General features: G+C 37.3%; 1 protein-coding gene across 2 annotated transcripts in view; it reads left to right on the top strand.

The window, feature by feature from the left end:
• Positions 1-22,380, top strand: part of USP45 (ubiquitin specific peptidase 45) — a 55,185-nt gene extending 32,805 nt beyond the window's left edge. Inside the window, exons 9-18 of one of the 2 annotated variants that reach the window (XM_035561713.2) lie at positions 5,062-5,149; positions 8,917-8,998; positions 9,932-10,023; positions 12,137-12,193; positions 13,007-13,150; positions 16,418-17,081; positions 18,443-18,540; positions 18,938-19,024; positions 19,487-19,640; positions 20,827-22,380. In XM_035561713.2, the coding sequence (XP_035417606.1) occupies positions 5,062-5,149; positions 8,917-8,998; positions 9,932-10,023; positions 12,137-12,193; positions 13,007-13,150; positions 16,418-17,081; positions 18,443-18,540; positions 18,938-19,024; positions 19,487-19,640; positions 20,827-20,960 (1,600 nt within the window). In that variant the 3' untranslated portion in view covers positions 20,961-22,380. Of the gene's footprint in view, positions 1-5,061; positions 5,150-8,916; positions 8,999-9,931; positions 10,024-11,279; positions 11,414-12,136; positions 12,194-13,006; positions 13,151-16,417; positions 17,082-18,442; positions 18,541-18,937; positions 19,025-19,486; positions 19,641-20,826 lie in introns of those variants that run through there. The other variant, XR_007707939.1, reaches the window with a different exon arrangement.
• Positions 22,381-25,921: the final 3,541 nt, after the last annotated feature.

Raw genomic sequence — 25,921 nt, 5'->3', positions numbered from 1 at the left:
CACTTTCCCTGCCATTTCAGTTTTAAAGTGGTAACTGTTACATTCCCATCATCCTGTACCCTTTAAAATCCAAGCATGCAGATTTATGTGAGGCTGGATGAGGATTTAGGACAAGCACAAAGAAGTGTAGATAATCTTGCCCTTGTAGATGGACTATGTGCTAGTAAAATGAAAGATTATGAGAAACCAGTGCTGCACCACTGAAAACTTCTATAGCTGGGTTCATTTTTTTCCCTTTCATTTAAGCTAATCAAATTGTGTGGAATATACAGATGAACTTTTTTCCCTTGAAATATCTTTCAGGAAAGTAATTGTCATCTAAAATGAGTATTGTATGGTGTTTATCTGTGGGAGGTTATACTGCAAACCGTGAACAGTAATAAAAGGTGCGTGGGGATTTTTTCTGATTTGCATGGAAAATCTCACTCTGTGTGGTGTGCCTGCAGTGGGCAAAAAAAAAAAAAAAACAACTCCTGTAACTGTGATGGAGTTCTTGACTGCTTGTCAAGTAAATATTAATTTTTCTTCCTTTTTGCTACGTAGTCTCTTGTAGTCCTGTGGCCCTGCTTTTGTGACAAAAATAAATAAATAAATAAATAAAAATCCTATTAGTACAAGGATCCAGTTTGGGTAAATGCAAGAATTTTGTTCTATCAGTATATACTGGAGCTATTAATACGCATATATTGGAGGAGGTATGCTGAATATGCCTGTGAACTCTCACTGTATTGGGAAAACAAGAGATTTCTCATAAATAAAATTAACGATTATACTGTGGATTAACTAGGTTTATTAGAATTTAACTGATCTCTGCATCTGGGTTAAAAATTTTTTTTTCTTTCACATTCCTGGCCATTTAATGAAAGAAATGATGAAAAAACTGTTGTAGCAAAATGAAAAATGAAAATGTGTGTGCACATTCCTTAAACATGGCCATGCAAATACGTATGTCGTTTAATTTTTAAGTAAATTGAGTGTTGGATCCACTATAAAGGTTCAGTGCTTTTCAGGAATGATTTTGTTTTTCTAATCAAATTAATTGGAAATAAAACATTTGATTTTAATAGAAGCAAAGAACTGCATTTTAATAGTATTAAGCCAAAATTTTTCATTTCTTTGGAGGAGTATTTCAAGTTTGAATTTATTGATATTTTTGTAAAATTTGAAATTATTTTTTTTTGGTTGACCTGCACATGCAAAAAAATATTTGGCTATAAAAATAATACTAGAAAAATATCACCCACTTCTCTGTTTCCAGTTTTTATAGTAAACTTCATAATAAAGCAGTGCCATTAAGTCATTTTTAACTATGGATACTGTTAAAAAGAAGATACAGTGTGAAAATGTGGAGCAACTGTGTTTGTAACTGGGAACATGTTGTTTTGCATGTGCAAGTGCAGATTTATTCCACTTAATTTTAGGCGCTGACCTTAGATACCTGGCTACCTTCGCTCCTTCTCCAGTTACATCCCAAAGTGCTTCCACAGAGTGGTTCAAAACAGACCTTGTATCACCCACATACGTGGCACGTGGCCTGGGGCTGCTGTGCTTGACATCTTGCCCAGCTTTAAGATTCGCTGTTGTAGGCACGTTGCGTGTCTGGTGCCTTTTCTTATGGTAGCCTTTCATTTCTGCTATCCACGAGTGCCAATTTCCAAAGCAGACCTGGGTAGCTATAATGTCTGAGTAGGAAAGAAACCTCATCTGCGAGAATCCTACAACAGCTCAAGAGCACGGCCGGGCAAGAAGGATTATTGCGTGTTGAGAAAATACTGATACATATTTACAGCTCAGTGCACTGGTTAGTCAGAGCAGGCAATCTGTGGCTGAAAATGAAAACTGGCTCAAGATGCACTAAATAAAATTGAATAACCGAGCGAGTGGTTGGTTTTTCTGGCCGCTCTGCCAGTTTGATAAAATTCCCGTTTGAGCTCTGCGCAGCCAGTCGTCTCCTGTGCTAGATTTTGGAAGGTTTTTAGCACGTGGCTAAGCCTGCATGTTTGCTTCTTACTGTGCAGCGGGAGACACAGCTGCCATTTGGTGGCATTGCTGGAAATAAACAAAAAAGCCCTTTCGAATCCCATTTTAGACGAGTTGGTCCAAGATGTTAATTAACGGTCAAAAGAATAACTTGTCTGTAAACACACAAGCATAGTTTGGCTGGTAAGTTACAGTTAATGTAAGTAAGAGTATGTTAATAGTGAATATTTACACAGTCCTCATTTGGGGTTACAAGAAGCAAAAGATCCAAACTGCTGAGAGAAGCCTTCAGGCTGTTATCTTAGTAAGGATAACACCTTAAGTATCTGTCCACATACTCATAGGCATATTTTATAATTTTTATGTAATCCATACCTGCAGAATATGATAGTTACAGGGTATTTAAAGCAGTACAAAAGGAATCAGCAGCTTTTGAGTAACAGTAACTACTGAACGCCTGTTTTACAAACAGATGCAACATCAACCCAGTGCAGTTGACTAAAACATCACTGGTGTAAGTGGTAGAACAGTCTGAAACAGATGCTTTTCCTCTTTTGGCTTACGAGGGCCATGTGGATGCTGCTGGTGGTCTTTTTTACAGGAACTGCCTTTCCTGCGGAGTCTTCAGTTTCCATTTGTCCAGCATCGTGAAGTGTAACAGTAAATAACCAGCAAGCGCCAGTGTGCCTTCTGCATCCTTGGGCTGGCTTGCAAGCTGGCTGGCCTCTTTCAGTGCTGGTGCCAGGCACCATAAAGGAGGACAAGCTGCTCAAAGGATGATGGAGAGTGAGAGGACAAGGGCAACACCAGATGTGTGTTTTCTAGGGCATGTAGATCCTTTCCTTCAAGACTCCTAGAAGAGTGTGGAAGCATGCTGACTTTTTTTTTTTTTTTTAAGAAGCTATTGCAGTCTTTGATTTCTGTCTCTGTTTAACCTAACTAGTAAGTATATATTTCTCTAGAAGGTGGGCTTATTATCTTGGTGTTTCAGACAGTCATTCAGTATCACACATTCAAAAGGTGGTGGTGTTATTATTTATGCAAAAGCAGTTTCTTTTTCGGTTGCAACTCAAATGCTTTTCTAGCTTGTGGGCATCTCAAAAATAAAACCAAAAAATCCTCGCTTTGTTCAGCCTCATTGTAAAAAGGAGGGTGGTAGCACAGTTACACAAGAAGTGCTTGTCACTCACCCCACAAACAAAATCACAGGACAGCTGGAGAGTTGTAGCCTCGCAGCTTTCTCCTGCGGGCCCCTCCACATGCTCAGCCTGAGATGCTGCTCGCTGCCGTTTTGGGGATGGCCACAGGGAGATGCCCTGCAGGAACCCATCCTGGTGGGCTTGGGGCTGGCATATGTGCCATCCGTGCTTACAGGTCCAGCTTGGAAGTGAGGCTTTAAAGGATTTTACCAAGGGTTACGAAGTTCTGGTGGAATGGACCCCGTTATCCCACATTCTCTAAACTTGTCTAGCTTGAGGAAAAAGAGCTTTCTATCATGATGTTCTTTTTAATGATTGCTCTTCAGATTAATAAAGTAAATTACTGGTGATAAGGAAATATAGCAATATTAAATCACAGTAACAGTGTGGATTTTTTATGAACTTCAATGGTATATACAGATAACTTATTTGCTGCACTCAGGAATTGCAATAAAAAGCTAAAGTCTATGATGTTTTTTATTCAGTGTGCAGTGGGAGCAAAATACTTTATGCACTTGGTTGTTATGATGGATGGGTAAGGAGGGTTCCTTTGAATTAGTGTAGAAGACTTGTGAAATTTGAACCTGTCATCTCATTTTTTTTTCTCGCTCTCAAAACCAGTTGGGTATAAGATTCCCTTAAGCAGCTTTTGGGGAAAAAAAATCAGATGTGTGAACTGATTTATGACCTGCTTTTGCAGACCTGATAGTGTTTGGAATCTGTATTCAAATTTATTGTGTCAGTCAAAACCTTAGAAGAGATTGTGCCATCGGTTTCAGGCTCTTTCTGTTCTAGGTATGAAGGAGTGTTTTGTTTCTCTTAGTAGTACTGTGTGGTTTAACATCAGTTTCAGACATGAAGTTCTGCAGTTTGTTAGACTACAGAACAGAAGTTTGAATGTGTGTGTGGTGTGATGTAGTGTGATATGTGGATATGATTATTGATGTTGAAAGGTCCTTTTAAAACTTCTGTGAAGTAAGGGCAAGCGTAACTCTTACCTGATGATATGAGCGACTAACTGCCTACCAAGAAAACCCACCCCAAACCCTGTCTTTTCTCATTAGAAATACTTGTAGAATGGAAGTCTATTCTTTATTTATCTCCAATATCTATAATATTAATTGAATAAATTTAGTATAAATAGAAGTCTAATAGAATACAATAGACATTTCAGATATCAGGATATCATAGTATTACAATTTTCTCCTAAGTATTCTTAGTACCATTTAAAATTCGAATGTTCTGTAACGGTAGTTGTTTTAATGTTTACCATCCTAGTCATTAAGTGTTCACTCACTACAGTAAGCTACAGATTAATAGAATAATGGACAATGGAGCTGTTCTGAAGAGATGGTCATATACACTTTGTTTAAGAGGTTAAGACATTCTCATTTGGATTCTGACCTGCAGTTTTTGTTTGTATTGATGCACAGCCTTGTGACTTCCCTTCCGTTTCACAATAATCTTTTTCCAATTCAGATTATTGTGCTGCTTCTGTTTTACAATATACAGACTGTTTCATATACATCTGAGATTTCGGTAGAGAGAAGGGTGGAATATCTGGAGAGCACTTTGAAAATCTTCTTTTCCTCTCCTCTGTGGGACTGTTTGGTGATATAGAAGTACTGATATTGTGTTAGCAAAGTGCCACTAGCATGGTTGAAACTGTGCTGGCAATGCTGTATTTTAGTGGAGCCATTACCAAGAGGGTCAAAATGCTTTAACCCAGGTTAAAGTGCAGCCTTGGTGTAATTGCAACCACACCAGGAGTTTCGTAAAGCCTCAAAGGGATTGCACCTATTTGTACCCCGGCATGCAATAAGAGTCTATGTAGACATTATCTCCCAATGTAAATTTAAATTCCTTACTGCTTCTTCCACAGGGCTCCTCGATTTAAGGGTTTCCAGCAACAGGACAGCCAGGAGCTTCTACACTATTTGCTGGATGCAATGAGAATTGAAGAGACAAAGGTAACACCTGTGTGTGTGTGTTTAATTTAAAGAACTTGGCTGTACTGTAAACTAATAACCATTGCTTCAGTATTCTTTGTGTTTCCAGAGTGTTACAGATGTCCTTAATAGAGTAGGAGTGGCTATTTTGTTATCTTGACAAAAATAAAGACGTTTTAGAAAGATGATATAATAATGTTCATTTTGATGTCTTAAAACGGTTGACTGAAATAAAAGTTTCAGGGAGCAGTAGAAAGAGTATGGTAAGTAGATCCTGATAACTTTAGGAGTCTGTATTGTTTACATTTATTTAAAAAAAAAAAAAAAACAACAGCAACAAAGGAACAAAAAAGCCCCTTCTGAGGATTCAGCAAGGTAGGAAGAGATCCTCTGATCTGGTTGACAAAATGCATTTTAGGATAACGTTTGGGGATAGAAATTATCAGCTCTTACCTGCCTGCCCACAATTTACATTGGAACCTATTTCAGTAAAAAAAAGCTGGACAAAAATAAAATCTGGCAAAGTTTCTTATATCTCTAGAACGTGTGAAGAACTATTTGTTTTATAAATAAGGTGCTGCATTATTTTAAATTATTATTTATAATTTGTAGCTAAGAATGCAAAGTGTATAACCAGTTATATAAAAATGTTCCTGTGTTCTTTTTCATGTTTCTTTCCCTTTATTGTTTCTGCCTCCTGCATTGCTGAATACAAGAAAGTGGTTTTTTGCTTGCTTGAACTATTTTGACTATATCAGATTTCATCTGCCTGACTTAGTCTTGGAGCCTTCTTTTCAGATGATATTTTGGTACATAGTCTTTTCTGAGTCTAGTCAAAAGGAGGCCCTTAAACATCGTACTGACCAGCGTTCTTCCTCTTCCGTCTCATTTAATAATACGGTGAATGTAATGATCCTAAACTGAACTCTTCTGGAAACAAGTTATAAACTGTATCAGAGCCCAGTTCGTGGCATCAGAGTAGCGCTGACTGAATCCCCATCCTAGCAGAGTATTAATAGAGGTTGGTCTCATCAGCAGTATACTTAATCATAAACAAAGCTGAACTACAGAGAGAAACAGCGAAACCTTGGCATTGCCTTGCTTACAAGACTGCCTGTCAAACTGGGCACAGCACAGAAGCAGGTGACTGCTGCTGCTTTTTTTTTCAGTAAAAGCAATTGTCATGTTTTTTTACAGGAGAGGGAAACTTTAATTTGTTGTTTGTTCATTTTCACGCAATAAAAGGTGGAAACTATATTTGCTTCACAACTGAGGATTCACCAAAAGCAGAGCCATTACAACTAAGCTTCTCCAGTGACTGACTGCTCATTCCCCTCCAGTCAATCTCCTGTTTCATCAGTGAACGTGCCGTCATTATGATAACCTGCATTTTTATTTGTCTTTTGAATCATTTTATTAGAGAGCAGGACAGCTACCGAAGCTGCCATAAAAGAGTAATGGAACATGTTGAGAATTTAAATCGTATTTTAGGCAGCAGGCTATTCCTGCCACCCCCACCACTGGGCAAGTAAAGGTTGGTTCCACCCTTTGGTGCAATTTCACCCCTGTTTGCCCATAATGGTGCATTACCGCAAACACTGACTTCATCACCTCAGGCTGCTCAGCGAGGGTCACGACTAGTAAAAGCTCTGTCTTTTTTTTTTTTTTTTTCCTTTTAATTCCATTTTTCGGGTCTGTAGATGGTGTGACAAACGGATAGTGTCAGGCCCGCGGTCCATTCAGCGCTGCCAGCCGTGCCAGGCAGGAGCGGAGCAGGAGCGGAGCAGGAGCAGCTTTGTCTGCCCTGGGAACGCCGCAGCTGCGAGCCGCACGCCTGCTGCCCGGCCCCGCCGCCCTCCGGGCTGCCGCTGAGGAGAGCCCCCGGCAGGGTGTCTGCCACCAGAATCCTTTAGAAAGGATTACAGCCCCTAACATCTCTCCTTCGTGCCGCTTTGAAACTTGGCGCCCCGAAGCAGGCACGCGTAGGTGACAGCCGTGCTCAAAGTGCCCGCTTTGTCCTCCACCTGCCAGAGGTCTCCTGGCCAGCTCTACACCAGGCCAGTACCCCCGCTGCGTTCATCTCTCCAAACCACAAGTTGTGGTGAGAAATGCTTATAACATAAAGCCTGACAGGAGTTATAACAAGTTGCATAACTCGCACAAGTTGCGTTCCACGTTTGCCCTCTATCCCTGTTTTAATGTCTTAGCAAACAGCTTTCCGAAAGTAGTGTTCAACTTTTTCCCGTCCCCATTAAAAGCGTTAGAAAGAGGGTATGTACACAAGTGGGTTTTTAAGATAAAAGGCTGTCGATACAACAATAAAACCGACATACTGTCTGCTGGATCCAGCAATGTGGGCCGGAGATTGTTTCACACCAGGGCCCGACGTAGCTGAACCCTGCTGCTAATTGATTAATGTCTGCTGCCATTGTCGGCAGCACCCCGCCCATTCAAAGACTATGTCTTTCTTTGACCTAAATAAATGGTTCAACGCGCTAATCCCAACAAAAGGCTTGCTTATGGCCCTAAACCCATTTATGGTGTTCAACTTCATGAATTACCTATTGATTAGCCCTTTTAGTATATTGTTGGCTTTAAGATGAACAAAGGCGAGCTCAGGGCAGTGGGAGTTAATTCACAAGCCAGGTCACATACTCATAAGGTAGGAGTGTGACTTAGCCTGATGAGTGCCTGAACTAGAAACCAAACCTCCGGAGCTGCCTGTCATCATCAACACTTCAGTAATCGATGGCTTGAAAGTGCACTTCGCTGTCTGCAAACAAAAGTTACCATTTTTTTCTACTGGTACCCAGGTTAAAGGTTACTTGCAGAATGTTTGGTATCGCCCTTCATTCCTAGAAGGGTACCTTGCTCTAACTGTGACTTCAGTATCACGTTTCGTTGTGTCATTTGCACACCATCGAGTTTCTGGACTAGAGAGCAGGTACATTTGCCAGGAGAAAGGAAAACCCAGGTCAGGCATCCTGCAGCGTTCCCTGGTGATGGGTCTCGTACAATCCTCTGCTTCCCTCTCAAAGTCTATCACAGGATGGGCTGAGGTACATTTTGTACCAGCAGATGCAATTGTGTTACCAGCATACTCATCCAAATAATTTAATAAAATACCTCGTTATCCCAGTTGCAACTGAGCAACCCCCATTTTGAGGTGCAATTACAGCGCACGTGTATGAATTCATTCTTCTGATTCTTCTTTCAAAAATGCAACTGTTAGGATTTTAGGGGCAAATGCTGGTTAAGTTTATATGGATTCATGAAAAGTTCTGTATCTCTTCCAAGGTTTTCTAACATTTGAAATATACAGTGCTAGAAAATAAGCAGAAGTAACAAAAACACTGGATTAATATAGCTATTGAAGTCTGGCTATTGAGAGATACTTAGCTGCCTTCAAGTATTTTGTATCCCAGTCAGTCACTAATAGACCATTTTTCTGTTAGTATGTTGTTGTTCTTTTTCCTAACTGTGGAAGAAATGAAAAGCATTTGTTGGCTGAAAATCTCATCATTTGTTGATAACCTCTACAACTCTACTGCTCTACTGCTCTACAACTGCTCCCTCTTCATGGGGAGGAAATTTTGGGATGGTTATTTACTTAAGTTAATGTTGTGTAGCTTTGACAGTGTTAACAAATAACGACAGTAGATTTAAAATGTTAAAATTATGCTTCTTTTATGGAAATAAGAATGGAGAAAATCTAACTGTATATTAATAGTTTTTTAGAATGTTGCACTTAAAATACTTCCTAATAATTATTTTTTTAATTATTATAGCGTATACAAACTGGTATCTTAAAAGCATTTAATAATCCAACAACTAAGACAGCAGATGAAGAAACTAGAAGAAAAGTCAAAGGTATGCAACACGTTATTGAATCAGTTTTAAAAATGCACAAGTTTTTAAATACCATTTTCTTCAAAATTGGCTATTGTTAAATAGCAATCCCAAAGTACTGTAGTGTTAAAATATTTTTATTATGTATTATTCTAGTGCCACCTAGTGCATATCTAAAGTATAGTTTATTATGTACTAACTTACATATTTATATCCAGAATAAAGGCTGTATTAATAATGCCTTTTGTAATGATACATAGAATTTAGTTTTGTTTTCTAAAATAGTCTGCTGAATATTCGGGTTTGTTACATAGCCACAATTATTGTAGCACTCACAGAGGCCACTTTCCATAAGCAAAAATGATTTCTATCAGCTGACTGATACTGTGAGCAGTCTAAATGTGATTACAAAGCCAAAATTGGAAGCTGTTCAAAAGAATGCTTGGGTTGCTTTTTTTCCCAAAACAATAGGTTTAAAATTATTTTTTTCTTTTGTGCATATGCAAAAAGCTGGTTTGTTTTTTTCTTTAAGTCTAATGATTAACTTTCCTAAATCTGCAACAGTTAAGACATAGAACAGGTTTTTTGTCTTTTCTTTTTGTTTTCTGTTTATTTAGTTAGTTTTATATGTTTTTTATTATTTAGTTTTGAAGACTATATATTATGTATTAAAAAGAAAATAGATTTTATTTAAAGGCTTCTTGAGAGATACTGTATGATTATTTTGTTATTGTAGGTGGGGAAGGGAAGTATAAGGGGATTGTATAACTAAATAACTGACATGTTTTAAAATGTTGGAATACAGTATATGATATATTAGTTACTATGTTGTGTTCAACAAGTTTTGAATAAGTATAAAAATTGCTTTCACAATAAATCTTAGAATTTTGTTGTACTTATAGTGTGGCATGGATCTGTTATTTTTCACATTTAAAAAAGACAATGTTTTTTCAGCATATGGAAGAGAGGGTGTGAAGATGAACTTCATAGATAGGATCTTTGTTGGTGAATTGACTAGCACTGTCATGTGTGAGGAATGTGAAAATGTAGGTATTTTGGAATTTGGTTTAATGTGGAATAGATCACATACTGGTTTGATTACATTGCCTTGAAAGTATAAAATTGTATTGTCAATTTTATACTTGTTTGTTTGTTCGTAAAAGCAAGACTATTGAAAGTTTCTCATTTAAAATGACTTAACTTCTTCCTTTAAAGCATTATCCTCCATAAACCTAAGAAGAGGGGGCTCATTTGAATTCAAAACAGATTCAAAGACTGGGCTTCATTTTTCATCTGATTTAGGGCTGGAGGTTCCAAATTCTTTAATCATCTGGGTTACACTTCAATTTTATTTGATATTTCTGAGACGCCTACCTATCTTAAAATATAAATCCTCCTGCCTACTCTTTTGGGATATACCTGAAAATTGGGAATTACTTACTTTGAATTAATATGAGTGGGGAAATGCTAAAATTATTTTTTTTTTCTTGAAGTATTTTTGAGAATTAACGTAATATCTCTAATGAAGAGCATATTCCTTTCTTAATTAATATTACTGACATTTCATCATAAATGCTTTCCATGATCCTTATCATTTTCTTTAACTTTGGAAGAGAAAAATCTTATTTGCATGACTTTTTTAATTGAATGCTACATTTGTGTTTGGTTTAAAACATTATATTTCATATTGTAGAGATTAAGTAAATCAATCAGAGTACTTAAGCACAGTTCTGCAGTGCCAGGTAAACTTTCCTGTGTGTGATGTGCAGATTACACTTCAATGTGCTACTAGTATCAATGAAGAACTTCAGCTATATACAAAATAGACATAGTATGTATTTTGTGCGTATTATTTATTTTTGCTGGATTCTTATATTCTGCCTGCACAGGACTCGGGACTCGCTAGCTGTAGCTGTATGAGGACAAGTTTAGCAGTCACTTGCCTTTGTCTGCGTTGGCAAGGATGTTTCTGACTAGTGCTTGTTCGTGCAAAGTCACTCTCTAGAGGAACCCCAATCTGAATATCGCTCATCGGTCAGCGAGCCAACGTAGTTAAAATAGTTTTAATCTAATTTATTGTTTTACTGGAACCTAAACCATGCTGAGTCCCTCACACAACAGGTAAACACAAGCTTTTTGCTAAGAGGACCCTACAGTCCATATCTAATGTTACAGGTGGAAGATAGGGTCATAAATACAAGAGAAGGGCAAGGGCAACAATGACAGTAATTGAGGGCATGACTGTGTTCAGTAATTTGCGTGCACATCTTGATGTTATTTTTAAAGGCTTTGTTTTTCACAGTCTTTCCAGAGGTAAGATAAGTCAGTTTTGGAAGGAGTTTGAGAACGGCAAGGGAGAGAGCTTAAGAAACAGGCTTGGACGGGACGTTGTAGCCATAAAGGCAGATGTGAAGTGCTGTGAGAGAATGTCTTTAGGTATGATTTACCAGATATTTCCAGTTTCAGCTTAGATTTTATATGGTTTATAGAAGGGAAAATAAAACTGCAGAACAGACAATAAGTTATTTTGCTGAAAAAAAAGCCTCTTTTCCCCAGTAATTGGCTTTATTTTAACAATTACTAGTGTATGTTATGTTATAAATATTTCTAGTAAAACTTTTAGCTGTAACCAATAAGCCTGATGTAATCTTTTCTGGGAGCGTCAGGCTAGAACGTGTCGTCTAACTGTCATTAACCAGTTCTTGCTGCTGAACAGTGTACAAGATCAAATGCCTGCACAGATATGTCCAGCATCAGGAAATGCTTAAAAGTTAGTTTTTCTATAAAATTCTACTGGATTTGCTGCTTCTGCTGTCCAAAAAGTTGTGATCCATCTGGACAGCCCACGTGACTTGAAAATCTGTCTGTAGCTCACAGAAACTGAGCACCACAGTGCTTCTAGTTTGTGCCTAGATGAATGACCTTGCCCTTTATGTCTGGGTGCTGAAATTATTAGAAAGAAAACCAGAGCTAATTTAAAATTGAAAAAAAAAAAAAAAAGCTTGTGGGAAGTTCTTCATTGTAGTTTGATGCATCTTGAAACTAATTAGCATGTTGCATAGTTTCTGATAATAATATGATTAAAAAAAAAGGGGAGGTGTGCGCTAAACCTATATATCATTCTCTGCATTTAATATGCTTTTTCTCTTTTTCTTCAAGATTTCAACAGTAAAAGAACCTTTCATTGATCTTTCACTTCCTATAATAGAGGAGAGGGTAAGATACAGAATGTACAATAGCTATTGTTTCCAGTGGATTGCTTTTACATACATTTATGAAGATGTTTCTGTATGTATATATACACAGTTTTGATTTCAAGCCTAAAAATGCACACTTGTGTATAAATACATGTACTCTCATACTGTCTGTTTGTTATATGGCTTTTTTATATGTATTTATACACATGTATACAGATAGAGATATATAATTCTATGATTCTAATGTAATATGTGCGTATATTTTTCAATTAGTCCAAACTTAGAACAAATGACTTAGACCTACATATGCTGTAAATAACTGAGATTAGTTTCATTTAACAGTGCTTTTAGCACATAGATTGTTTATAAAATTATTTTTAAAGGTCCAAAAAGTTAGATTCTAGCCTATTGGTTTGCATCTAGGGAACTGAATTGTACCTAAGGGATAAGTCAGTGTGAAAATAGACTTTAAATTTATTTATTCTGGTGTTTTGGCATAAATAGTTTGCAGTATGTCTCCATTAGCTGCAGAGGAACTGCATTACTTTTAAGACATACGCTCTGTTTTTGTGGGACTTGAGGTTTTCATTTGGGAGTAAGGGGATGGATTGGGAGTGGTTCTTCCCCTACCCTGCCTGTGTTCACATACATTAAGGGAGAGAATTTAGTGTAATTTTAATCCCGTATGAGACGTACTTGTCTTCAAATACCAGTTTTATTCATAATAATGTAGGTTACTATTTTGTAAAGACTATATTCATCTTTCCCATGTGTTGCAAGAGAATAAAAAATTGGCGTATATCCTTTCTTAATTTCCTGTCTAATTTCTTAGGTTGCAAAACCCGTGCCTTTGGGAAGAACAAGTAAAGGTAAAAGTGTACAAGAAGCAGATCTGGGTCAGTGTAACTGTTCTTCCATCAGTACACTGAATAATCAGCCTAAAGTTGTCAAGAAACACACTCTAACAAAAGATAAGGTAAGAACCTAAATACCCTCACTAGCCAGTCATCTCGAGTTTATTCTGAAGTTTCAAGGGTTACAGGGTGCGAATATTGACACCTATAAATGTTCTTTTTAAATATATATGTATAACTAACACATTAGCTTTAAAATATTTAGATCGTTATTAGAAGCATGACAAATGATGGCCGTTGGGAACCACTCAGTTTTCAGTTATGGGGTTTCATTTGTAAGGAAAAAAAATATGCAAGTTAATTTCAATTCATGTTAGTTTAGGTTTTCTTTCCGGCTTTTCTTTTATTATACCATTAGTTTTTTTCTGGCTGCACTCACATGAATCATAATGCTGGCCAAGAGAGCAGGCAGGTCTACGTTAGAGCCTTCGGAGGGATTAGCTGACAGTGGGCACAACAAAAATAGTATCGTCAGTAGAGACTCGTGGAGGCTGGGAGCGTGATTTCCATGAAGCACTTGGCCTTCAGTAACCCCAGGGTTGGGGAGGTCAGCCCAGCCAATCTCCAGTGCAGCCTCCTAACACAGTCCTTCCTGAGGGCAGCAAAATACGCCAGCCTAACAGAGTTTTCTGTATAGTTCACAGATTCAAAGAAATCTGTAACAAGTATTGTGCACATATATTATTATTAATGAAAGTTAGAAAAGCTCTCAGTGATTATTAATGTTCTGTTTTTTTAATAAGACTTATAATCCATGTAGGATTTTGTGGACAAATAGAATCTATCTTAGAAGAGACATGGGAAATCCCAAAATAGGGTGAATAATAGTATTAATACTGATGCCTACAAATGTGGTTACTGAATGGTTTTCAAAATTAAGAAAGAAAATATGGTGTGGATTCAATAAACTAGTCTAGACAATAATATAAAGGAGGCAACAGCTTTGCTTTCAGTAAGAACAGGTAAAGTGATCTGTAAGGTAAGTCTGTCTAACTGGTGAGGCTTTGTGATTCTGTGCTCCTCCTCCATCTTTTTGGACTTTTTTTTTTTTTTTAATTTATTCTTCTTTTTAATTATTTTTAGTGTAAGATGTCTGTTGGTTCTGCAGTAGAACTTCAAATCCAAAACAAGCAGTTGTTGAATTCAGTTAGCACATGTTGGTATTCTGTGACTTCTGTTAATCAATTTATAAGTTTGCTACAGAAAGTGGGGTAGTCCAGTAAGTGGTTTTACAGGTAACAGAGTATCTGAACAGAGGTTGTTATGCTTTCTGCCTAAAATGGGGACCTTCACAATTTTAAGAATTCTTTGACTGCTGTTTGCGTAATACCCCCAAACAGTAGCAGTAACTTCACACGAGTTCCTCTCCCTCTTCTCCATCTATAAAGAAAGAAAACATAACTGAAACGAGAAATCGTCCTAGTTGATATGTGTTTGGGGTTTTTAATTATTTTTAATTGGATTTTATTCTTTTTTTGCTAAATTGTCCTCTTGCTTTTAGCTTGAGGACTTCAATTATGAAGGAGAATGTTTATTGTAACTTTAAGCCCTGTTTAGGAAAACATTGAGGAATATTATTTGCCTTTTACATTGACTTCATTTGGACTTAAGTTCTTCCTTAAAGCTTAAAACTGAGTAAGAGCTGAAGTTTCTTCAAGAACTGAGCCTTGGTGTATATTTAAGGAATAGTCTGGACGAAGGTCTTACATGTCTGAAAGATAGGCACGTAACTGTAGTGCCGAATGTCTTGGTCCTTGTGACCTGGAGTGGGATCTGAAACTTCCAAGATTTACCTCTATGTGTAACAAAGACAGTCCAGAAGTCCTCTCTACTAAATGAGAATCTACCTTGCGAAGGTTTTCAACTGAAAGCGGGTAGATAAAGACTAAGGAGGAAATTCTTCACTCAGAGGGGGGTGAGGCACTGGCACAGGCTGCCCAGAGAAGCTGTGGATGCCCCATCCTGGAGGTGCTCAAGGCCAGGCTGGATGGGGCTTTGGGCAACCTGGTCTGGTGGGAGGTGTCCCTGCCCATGGCAGGAGTTTGGAACTAGATGGTGTTTAAAGGTCTCTTCCAACCCATTCCATGATTCTAAAGATAGTAGGAAGTCCTAAACATAAAGTCATGTCTATAATTATATGCTTGCTGCTACTTAGGCACATGACCAAGTGTGCAGAAGGTATTTCTGTCCACTTAGTTTCTGTGTTATGGAAGTAACCCATGAAAGTTACTTTCTGTAGTTTGTTCTGTGTAGGCAATGATGTGTGTCAGTTGTGTTGTGTTTGTCTTTGTCTGCTCCCCACATTTTTTTTTTTCCTTTACAGGTATTTTCTTAGTGCCAGTAAGATTTAAATTCATGTGCCTAGTATCAGAGTGAGTCCTACTTGAAGGGTGTGTGCTCTGTTGGGGACTGTAAACACTCTTCTGAATCAGGTCCTAACACAATAAATGTGAAGAAAAAATAACAATAAACATATGAGATGAGAGTGTGATAGAAAAAGAGAATGAGACAGAAGTATGTAAAATAAATGTTTTGGAAACAAATGAAAAGATGGAAAGAAGGAGGTGCAGAGATCAACTGTCATAGGAGAAAAGACATAAAACTTTAATTGTTGAGGTTAATGGAAACTCCCACTGGCATCATTGGAATTTTGATCAAACTCGGATTAAGGAAACAGCAATGAGGAAGGAAAACTGCTCATTTCTTTTGGAAAGAAGCCAAAGAAAGAAAAGAATCATGGATACTTGTAAATAATTCAAAGTTATGGCAGCTTTAAGTAATTTTTTTTTAATATATAGTAGTAGTTTTCTCTGGCAGCAACACTTTTTCTTCTTGCTATCTGTCATGATAAAAATAAACACTTCAGACACAGTAAAATATACAAATTAACAAACCGTACTGCTAGGGATGGTTTATTTAGTTCTAAGATTAGTGCCTACAAAGGGAGAAGAAGGTGCTTGTCAGCTAAGGCCTCTCATGGAAGGTTAGCTTAAACTTGAGAACCTTTGAGACGCTTAAGTTAGATCAAATGATACCATTTCAAATGTGCCATCCACAGCTGTCACAAAGTGAATGCAATTAGTTGGAGGAAGTATTGATCCCACAGTAAGTATAATGCTCTTAGCTGACGGGTGTGTAGGTTTCCAATCCTGTATTAGTTAACCAGATCTTAAGGAGATCAAGTAGCTTAAGCATGTGAAAGATGGAGAAGATAAAACATTAGGTTTAAATTGCTTTGAATTTGTTGTGTTTCAATAGTTATGTTAGATCACAGCTCTGTTTTCTGTTTCTCCCCTGTGTTACTAAAATAATAATGCCATCATTTACAGAATCAGTTGAACCAGGAGAGAAGGCTTGCCAGAAAAGCTTCCTCTAATGAAGAAGAACGAAGTCCTATTATCATGGAGGAAAAAAACAAAACACGTGAGCTGGAAGGTAGCTCTGGCGTGCTATACCCCAAAGACCCAACTGCTGAATCTGCTGTGAACGGGAGTCAGACTGAGGGCAGTGAGAAGGAAGCCAGCCGCTCGGAAAGCAGCTTTGATGCAGACAGTGAAGCCTCTGAAAGTGAAAGTGCTTCTAAGCAATCAGCGTTTAGCTCATCCAGCAACATCTCTGCTTTGCATGTCAACCACATCAACGTTAAAATGCCACACACCAAACCAAGTGACAGTAACGATGAGGTGATTTCCAGTGCCATATCCAAACTCAGCTTCTGTGATACTATAAATGAAGATGAAAAATCAAGCCGTGGTGATTCAGGTTTATTGAATAATCCCATGTTCTCTGTAGACAAGTCTTCACTATCCCAGAACCCTCAAAATGCTTTTCAGACGCTTTCCCAGACCTATATAACTAGCTCGAAGGAATGTTCTGTTCAGTCCTGCCTTTACCAATTTACCTCTGTAGAGCTGCTAATGGGGAACAACAAGCTTTTATGTGAGAGCTGTACAGAAAGGAAACAGAAGTATCAGAAGAAAACTAACTCCACAGGTAATTTGCTAGTATCCAAATACGGGTACGTACAAGATTTCCTCTCAAAACCTGTGCAACCACTGATGTTTCATTGCTCCAGCATGGGCTTCCCCCTTGTGGCTGAACAGAAAACAGTCTCCCCAGGCAGAAATTGCTTGTAACAACTTAAAATTTCATCCTGCACATATTAAAACATAATAGTAGATGTAATTTAGAATTTATTTTGCATCTTTTGTTTATTTCTATCCAAGATAAGTCATTTAAAGATTACCATAAACTGAGTAGGCTTCTCATTTGATATTAATCTTTTCTGCTGTTTCTGTGTGCTTTACAATCCTGGAAGCTTTGAAATAAATGCCGTAATATTCAGCTCTAGCAACGTAAGTACTCAGGGAAGTCATGTAATTAAGTAGGTGAGGGGCAAAAAAAAGACACTTCTAATGAAGAAGAAGGGATTATTATACATGATTAAATTCAGAAAAAATCTAAATCAAAGAAAAAGTAATGATCATTTATCAGACATTGGACTAACAGGACTGTGTAATTAATATTTTGGTTCAATGGGCACAGTGAAAAAATGGAAATTAAATTCAGTTTACAATCATTAATTTTTTCCTCCTAAAACAAAAGTCTTAAGAAGTCACCTACTTGTACCTGAAACACTACATTCTACCTCAATTGAAATAGTTTGCCTTGGGCATGTGTAAAACAAGCCAATTAATTGTTTTTTTTCGGGGAAAAAATTATGCTGGTGACATGTTCTCTGTTTACTCTATGGCTAACCATGGAGCTACTTTTGGGAAGAGTCCCCCATTCAGTTCACCCTGCACCACAGGCAGGTTCCCTATCGTGCATGCTCAAGCGAGCAGGTTGTGGGATGTCCTGAAATGGATACCCTCCCTTCAGACTTTCTCAGAGATGAGCACAAAGCATGTGCTTGCCATGAAGAATGGAAGATTAATCTCTAGCTTAGTGGCTAGGACACTGGCTTAGTTGAAGAGACCTGTACTTTGCATTTCCTGTTCCAGTGATCATCTATCTGTTTATTTCAGGTGAAATGCTTTTACCAGGGAAGTTGGGCATTATGGTAGCAGACACTGTATCTCAGTGCGCACTCTGACCTAGCAGTTACTTGCAGCTTTTGGTCAGGTTTGCATTGAATGGGTTAAAATAATGGTCAGATTTGGTATGTGATGTTTCTTGAAAGCAAGAAGAATGAGAAAATATTTTTTGGCTACTCCACAAAACTTCGTTTGGAAAATATATACATGTGCAAAGCCATTGCAACACAGATCTATTCAGTCAGAAATTTGAAAAATATGTAAATTGTGTGCCTGCCCTCACTTTACAAATTATTGTTTTAATATTCATAAATACAGAAAGGAAAATGGAAGGTGTCTACACAAATGCTCGGAAACAGCTGCTGATTTCTTCAGTTCCTGCTATTCTTATTCTGCATCTGAAAAGATTCCACCAGGTAAAAGGCCCAAAACCTCTTGTATATTCTTCTGCCACAGTGGTGGCTGAGCAACTATTTAAGTGTCATTGTGCATACTTAATGTTCCCTTTTTATGTGAAGGAGTGGTAGAACCACTGTTTATTTCTGTTGGGAAACTTGCTTGTGGTTTTTTGAATCTCTGATACCTTCAGAATGCATTTAGCCATTCAGATGTATCCAGAGAAGCCTCTTAGGTGTCTGCCGTGCTTATGGTAGCATGCACTGTATTCAAAGCATAGCAAAAAGTTTCAGTAAGTTACAATCTTATTCTTGGTTTTGGTTTATTTTAATAGTACAGTAATACACATCAGCTTTAAAAAGCTTCCTCATAAAAGTATTTATCTTACAGTCTTTCTTTTCTTTCTTATTTTTTAAGGCTGGTTTGAGTCTAAGGAAAGTGAATAGGCATGTAGATTTCCCGCTGATTTTGGATTTAGCACCGTTTTGTTCTGCTTCTTGTAAGGTACGCATTTCAAATCTGTATTTTTGTTGTACTTCCACAGTTATTGTCCTGAATGCAAGTTAAATTGGATTGATGATGATGATGATGATTATTCCTTCCTTTCCCAGAGAAATTTTAGACTGAATGCTTTTTAGTAGTGCGCTGAAATCAGGCTCTTAGCTGACTGAAATTCCATTCGTATCAATGAATAGCACTGATGTTACCTAGTAGTAGTTAAGCTATGCTGCCCTGATGGTTTTAGTGTATCTAACTGCATTAAGGACTGCTACCATGCTGCTTCCATGGTAACTGTATTCAATTAATAGACTCTTAAGTCTAAGATGTGTTTCACCACTGGAAATGCTGTAGATATCTCTCTGCTTCTTTCAAAGTAATACTCATACTGTTGAAAACTAATTAAGATATCTGTAAAATTCTTGGTGAAATAATTAATCTTTATTTTCTGTGTTTCTGGGAGTACAGAACGTTACAGATGGTGCACGAGTGCTATATAGTCTTTATGGAATAGTGGAGCACAGTGGGTCAATGAGAGGTGGTCATTATGCTGCATATGTGAAAGTCAGGACACCCTCCAAGAAATTACTAGAGCATATTTCTACCACTAAGAATGTTCTAGGTACGTACAAGACAACCTCCACTGTGTGTGAGTAAAGCCTAAGCAACCACTGGCTACAGCTTCTTTTTGTTACAGGGATATAGAATTGTTTTAGCTCAGAATATGATATTATTTTTAGGGCCCCTCATGTCAGTTCTTCTTTTTTGGTTACACACAGTGTATGACCTGCTTCTGTATTAAAACCACACATGGCTGAGTAAACAATGGAATTTTAGTTCAGTTATTAAGCAGAGAATTGATAGAAAGTGCTCCTCTTTTTCCTAGTCAAAATAATACGTTCAGATGAATGGCACTGCCCTCTAATATGTCATTATTTGCAGATTTGGTGTTTGAAAATGTTCTAGCACAAAAGCTGAATCCAGAACAATTTAAATTAGATTTTCTATATTTTTGATATCTTACCTATCTTATATTTGTTAGGATTTGATTTTTTTTAATGCTTAAAAATCTGGAATACACTGATTTAATGTGAACAGCAAGAAACCTTTCCATGGAGGATAGGCGTTTTTTTGTAGGGGTTCTCTTGGTATTTTGCATTACAGTTCTTTTTAATATGTTTTGGTCACGTAGAATGAAATAAGGTTCTAGAATAGAACCTGTTGATGAATGATTTGTTGGAGGCAATGTTGAGTTGTCAGAGCAAAGTAAATGTATTTGCTATTCAGCTTCCTGGAGGAGCAAGAGTCAAGCAGATACTTGTCTATCCTGTGGTAGCATTTTGCATTTGAAGCTCATCTCCCAGAAGGACAAATATTTTATATTGTTTTCGAAACGAGTCTCCCTCAGTCCTAGGCTTCCCATGCAGTAATTACTAGAACTGATTAGATCCTTTCAGTGTTCATAATGTCACACTGGCCAGCTTTCGAAATGTGATTTTTTTTCTGTCAGAACTGGTTGTGTGTCTTCCTGTTAGAATTTGGTAAGCTGTACTTCAGTGTCTTAGGCTTTGTGAATAAATATCAAAAAGGTGACGGCAGTGTACATTTATAAGCCCTGTCTTCCACCAATTAATCTTATGGTGTTCTTGGACTTGTACATTTCAAACTATAAATACTGGACTGCATCTAAGTCATGAGTTATTCTTGTAGGTTAGAAGTAATTTTTTTGTGTTTTGAATCGTCCTTTTATTTGTTCAATGATGATGTGAAAGACAAGAAACATGACTGCTTTTGCTGTTGCATTTCAGGTTTAAAAGAAGCTGTGGGCGCATCATCAGGACAGTGGGTGTATGTTAGTGATGCCCATGTTCAGATGGTTCCGGAATCAAGAGTATTAAATGCACAAGCATATCTGCTTTTCTATGAAAGATTGTTACTATAATTCTCAACAGTTTAAATTAGAAAAAAAAAAATGGTTGTGGTTATTTGGTTTATCTTATTTAAAGCTGCAGTGGTAAGAGTACCTGTAAATATTGTGCCTTTATCTTGCAGAGAATTTATCATATGTTGACTCTGAAGTTCAGTCAAGCTATTATAAATATCTGAATATCTGAATCCTTTGAAATATGCACTTTGCCATACATTTTAAATTCCTGGATTCATTAAAATACAGTACAGTTAGAATGTAAGATAATGTCCTGTCCTAGTGAGGTCAGTGGAAAGCTTGGTTTTTGATTTTAATGAAGATAAGCTTTCACCCGTAGTTCTAGAACAGGTGAGAATAAAAATGCTGATAGTATTAAGTGCCTGGATTTGCTGCTGTACAGTAACAATATAAAGTATTTCAACTTCTTTGTGATTTAGTCCAGATCCTTCCCATCGCTGGGTTGGATGTCTGCTGTTAGGCTTTCTGCAAACAAGTACATGTCAAAGCATGTAGCTCGCAGATGTAGTAATTGGAAAGCAGTGTTTCCAGAACAGAGTAACCACAAATGTCTTTGGGTAATGCTGCAGCACACTTTCCCAGTGTATTGTTGGGAACTGACTGGGAAAATGTGACAGAGAACCCTCAGATACTCAATACCCGTTCAGCTGTCTCCAACAGGCACTGGTATAGCCATGTGCTCCTGTTTTGATGTAAATATATACTGTGGTGTACATGTATATATCCTCAGAGATAAATACGTATATATATATATGCACACCATAAATCCATCAATATATACTGTCATTTTGCCTACTAGGATAGGAAAGAGAATTGCAAATACTTCTGTATTTAGTAAATTTTCAAATTCATAATTATGACACATGTACAGCATATAACAAGCTCGTGTATGAATATATATGGAATTTAAGTGTAACTGGGTAATTCTGTTACTTTTGGTTCCAAACATGAATTTATCTGTTCCTGAATACTTTTCTCACAGGAGTAATAAACTATAAATTATTTTTGCACTGTGTGTGTGAGTTGGACAGTAAATAATGACTTTTGCCTTCTGATGCGTGTCTGGACTTCCCTTTGCCCTCAGTGGAGGACAGCATGTCTGCTACTGGCAGAACGTGCTCCCATAGTCTGACTCCTGTTCACATTTTGACTGCCCCATTTGTAATGTTTACTTCTCTTGGTAATTGCCCATTTCCATCCCTGATAGTAATAGATACATTTTAAGGTCGAAATCTGATGATGATTTTGAAGCTATGTGATTATGTATTTATTCAATAGGCAGTTACTTAAATACAAACTGCTTCTGTAACAATTACATCTGGTCTAGCTTGCTCTGGTAGAGAAAAAAACTGTGTTTATTTCTGCTTACTATTTTCATTTATAGAAAAGTTGCGTTGTGAAAAAGCTTGCTATTCTTTTTACCACCTCTACCATAGGTTATCATTTCTACGTGCACATATTCTCTATTCTCTAGTTCTATTTCAGAGCTACATCCCACCTGCGTTCACCTTTTCGCCCAAGAAGATAACAGAGCCTGCATTGTTGCCTTTGCTCAATCCAACTGCTGAGGTGTATTTGATAGTCACACAACTTGCACATACTTGTGCAGGCACTAAGGGCTGTTCGGACATAGAACTGACTGTCAGAACAGGTAGAGTGAGCTTCTGGTCACAAAGAATTTTATTTTTGAATGGAAAAACTCCTCTGGCTAGGTCAAAAATAGGCTATATGTCTTGGCCAATGCAGTCAGTTTTTTCCTTTACTAATTGAAATTGTATCAGTTTACCCAAAAGTGGCAAAACTCAGAAAAACTAAGCAGACAGCTTTAGCTATCTGTATTGTAACTAAACACAACTAAACACATCCTAGTCTTGAGTCTACACTAAAACAGAAAAAAAAAACACCATGTTTAGACTGGAGTTAGTTAAAATGTTAATTCTTCTACCTCTGTGTCTTCTTGTACCCTTCCTCCATCCGCCTTCCCCCTCTTTGCATATAGTTGACCAAAACTCAAAAACAGTTCTGAGCAAGAATCACGGCAATTAGAGAGTAAATTTAATTTCTGTGACTCAGTCTTACTTAGAGACCACAGATGGAGTATATTTGACCCAGCTTAAGGCAGACAGATTGACTAGATGAGGCCCTGAAGTTCCTGGTTTTACTGACTTCTGAAAATGTATAACTACTGAACTTACATAAGTATCTATATTAATCTCTTACTTTTTAGCCTAGAAATAACTCCCTAGAGTGCAGAACTCAGAGTGAAGCAGAATAAAATTTTATTTCTGTATTTTGTTTTTTTAATGCAATTTTCAAGGAACTCTCTTTGAGGTGGTCTTCGCTTCCCTTTAACCATGGTTCATGTGCTGTTTGGACTGCTGAAGTTTTCCAAAGTGCGCGTAGTGATTAGGATGTCATGAGAGATCCTGGCAGGATGATTTCCTCATTAACAACATGGAGGGGAAAAAGGCATGAAAAGAAACCAACACCTTTATCCAAGTTTATCATTCTTGCTCCTGGATGAGCCTTTCTCACTTGACATAAAAAGCAGTTTTGGCAGCAACTCCAGTTAGTTCAGGGTCAGGAACAGATACAAGAATATTATAGGAGAAAACATTCTGTAAAAATAAGTCATTTGGTTTTAGAATGAAGAGTTCAAGGCTAAACGGAATGCTATCCACAAATTTTAATACAACTCATACTTAGGGTGTCCTTCATGACCACAGATATTTTTATTTTTATTTTATTTTATTTTTTTTTGTGCCAGAATTTGGCGTCAAATCAAGTAGCTGCAAATAATATGCATACTGAAGACCTGTTACAGTTCTTTCTCAGGAATTGCATAAGTTCAGAGCATTCCTGGAAAATGGAGGTTGACATCCTGTAATTGTTAAACATAATTCTAGAGCCTATTTCCAAGGCCAAAGAACTTGGCTGCGACCCCGAGATGTGTGCACGCTATTGAAAAGTAATGGGTTTTCAGAATTTAACTGAAGGGCTCCTTCCTTGAAATCTGTTACCAGGCCAGAAATTTTTTCAGGTCTACAGCATCTGCTCTTCATAGAGCTATCCCGTACCTTTGTTTCAGAAACTGCAGCAGTAGCCCGTTTCCTCATTTGGAAAAGCTTGGAGACTTCTTTCTCTTAGTCCCACCCTTCTCTCAGCACCAGTCTTCATCAACTTCACTTGTTCTTTATGTTTGGGGTCTCCATAAACTTCTGTGCCAACGCCTGTTCTTTTAACATTTCTTAACCATAAAACATGGTTTCCCACTCCCATCGCCTTGGTTCCTCGAACTAGCAAAACCTGCTGGAAGAGTTACTTTTCACATGACCTTGCTTCTCCAAACTACTCTGCGGGCTCTGTCTACAGGTGGCAATACAGCTATCTGTAAAACTGACTCCCCAGCAGCTCTCTGCTGACTGGTCATACAACGGTGCCTTTAAACCAGTGAGGAAGAAAGCAAATAATTGCCCATGCCTCTGTAAGTAAGATGGGCAAATAATTGCCCATCCCTCCCTTCTAATTTATGAGAAGTATTTGATTTGCATATGGAGCAACCAAAGTCTCTAAAATAGTTTCCCCAGATCTGAGGCATCAATAAGTATGGCTCTGCCAGCTAAGAAGTTAGTCCCGATTATACAGTCTTTCTCCTCAGAAAGCTTTGTTATGTTTGAATCTATATACCATTTATGCTATATTTGGCTAAAGATGGTGAAAAGTGTTGGGGAAAAGAATTATACTAGGCTATCTATGCCAATACACCTACAGACATGTTTGTATAAGCATGTTCTCCTAAGAGTGTGCTTAGTGGTGAAGGAAAAACAAAAAAAACCCTAAACTTCTGTGCCCAAGATATGTGCACTGTAATTCTTTGTTTAGAAAATGAAATCCTTGTAGTCTGCCAAGCCTTCCTCCCCTATTCCCATCTGCACCTTTCTGTGTGCATCAACGAAATGCTCTTGCTTGTGGATTTCAAGTGGTAGCAGGTGAGAGTGGCTTATAAATTCATTAAAAGGCCAAGATGTCTTAACTTCACCATTTGCTTCTCTTTTGATTTCTTTTTTATACTAACAAGAACTGAATCATAAAGGGACATGCAATTAATGCACCTACATTCTCAAAGTAACCTGTTTTAAAATTCTCATTTGAACTTACTAGTAACAAACTAAGATTTGGTAATTAGTAATTTCTTAGGAGATGGTTTAAGATGCAATAAAATGCAGACAAAGAAAACATTCAAACACAGCCTTCAGGTTAGCAAAAATTAGCAAATCTCATTTTAATTAAAAAGTAAATGGCAGCATACTTCACAAAACAGATTTACTAGCCCTGATTAGGCAAAACTTTGATATTTCTCAGTTTTCATTAGCTGGAAACTTTTTTTTTTTCTGAGACCTGTACACATGTAAGTGTACAAAAACTTCTTAGTCTAATTACTTTACAGTGGATTATTTTTGCTTCTGTATCTACTGTGTCTTTGGGTGTCACTTGCCAGTTGTTTTAGCTGTTTGTACCTCTCCCTCTGGTAAATAAACTGCAGAAACAGTGGGAAAGTGATTATTCAAGATAATTCAAAAATATTTTTTTCTGTAATCTGAGATTATAAAATATAGATGTGCAGATAGAAGTCTGTTAATGCAAGTCAAAACACTTCCTTTGCACAATATTACATAAAATGTCTAGGTGAATTAAGTTTTTGCCATAAAACAATTGTAATTCTTGGTAACTACTTTAAAACTACCTGGTATACATTCTGTCTATTTAAAGTTATAGTTAGTTCTGTCTTCATCGATACTCATACAAAGACAGTATTTTTTTACAGCATCAAGAATGTTTCTTATATCTATTGTAGCTTCCAGTGTGTTTTTTTTAGTACAAAATATAAAGATGCAGTACTGCTTTTAAGAGAACAAAACAGCATTCCTTTTGAGTTGGTTTATGGCTTCTTAACACTT

The sequence above is a fragment of the Cygnus atratus genome, chromosome 3 (genome assembly GCF_013377495.2).
Source record: "Cygnus atratus isolate AKBS03 ecotype Queensland, Australia chromosome 3, CAtr_DNAZoo_HiC_assembly, whole genome shotgun sequence".
In the NCBI taxonomy this organism is placed as follows: Eukaryota; Metazoa; Chordata; class Aves; order Anseriformes; family Anatidae; genus Cygnus; species Cygnus atratus.
Note: the sequence above shows the minus strand (reverse complement) of the source record. Positions and strands in the feature narration are given on the sequence as shown.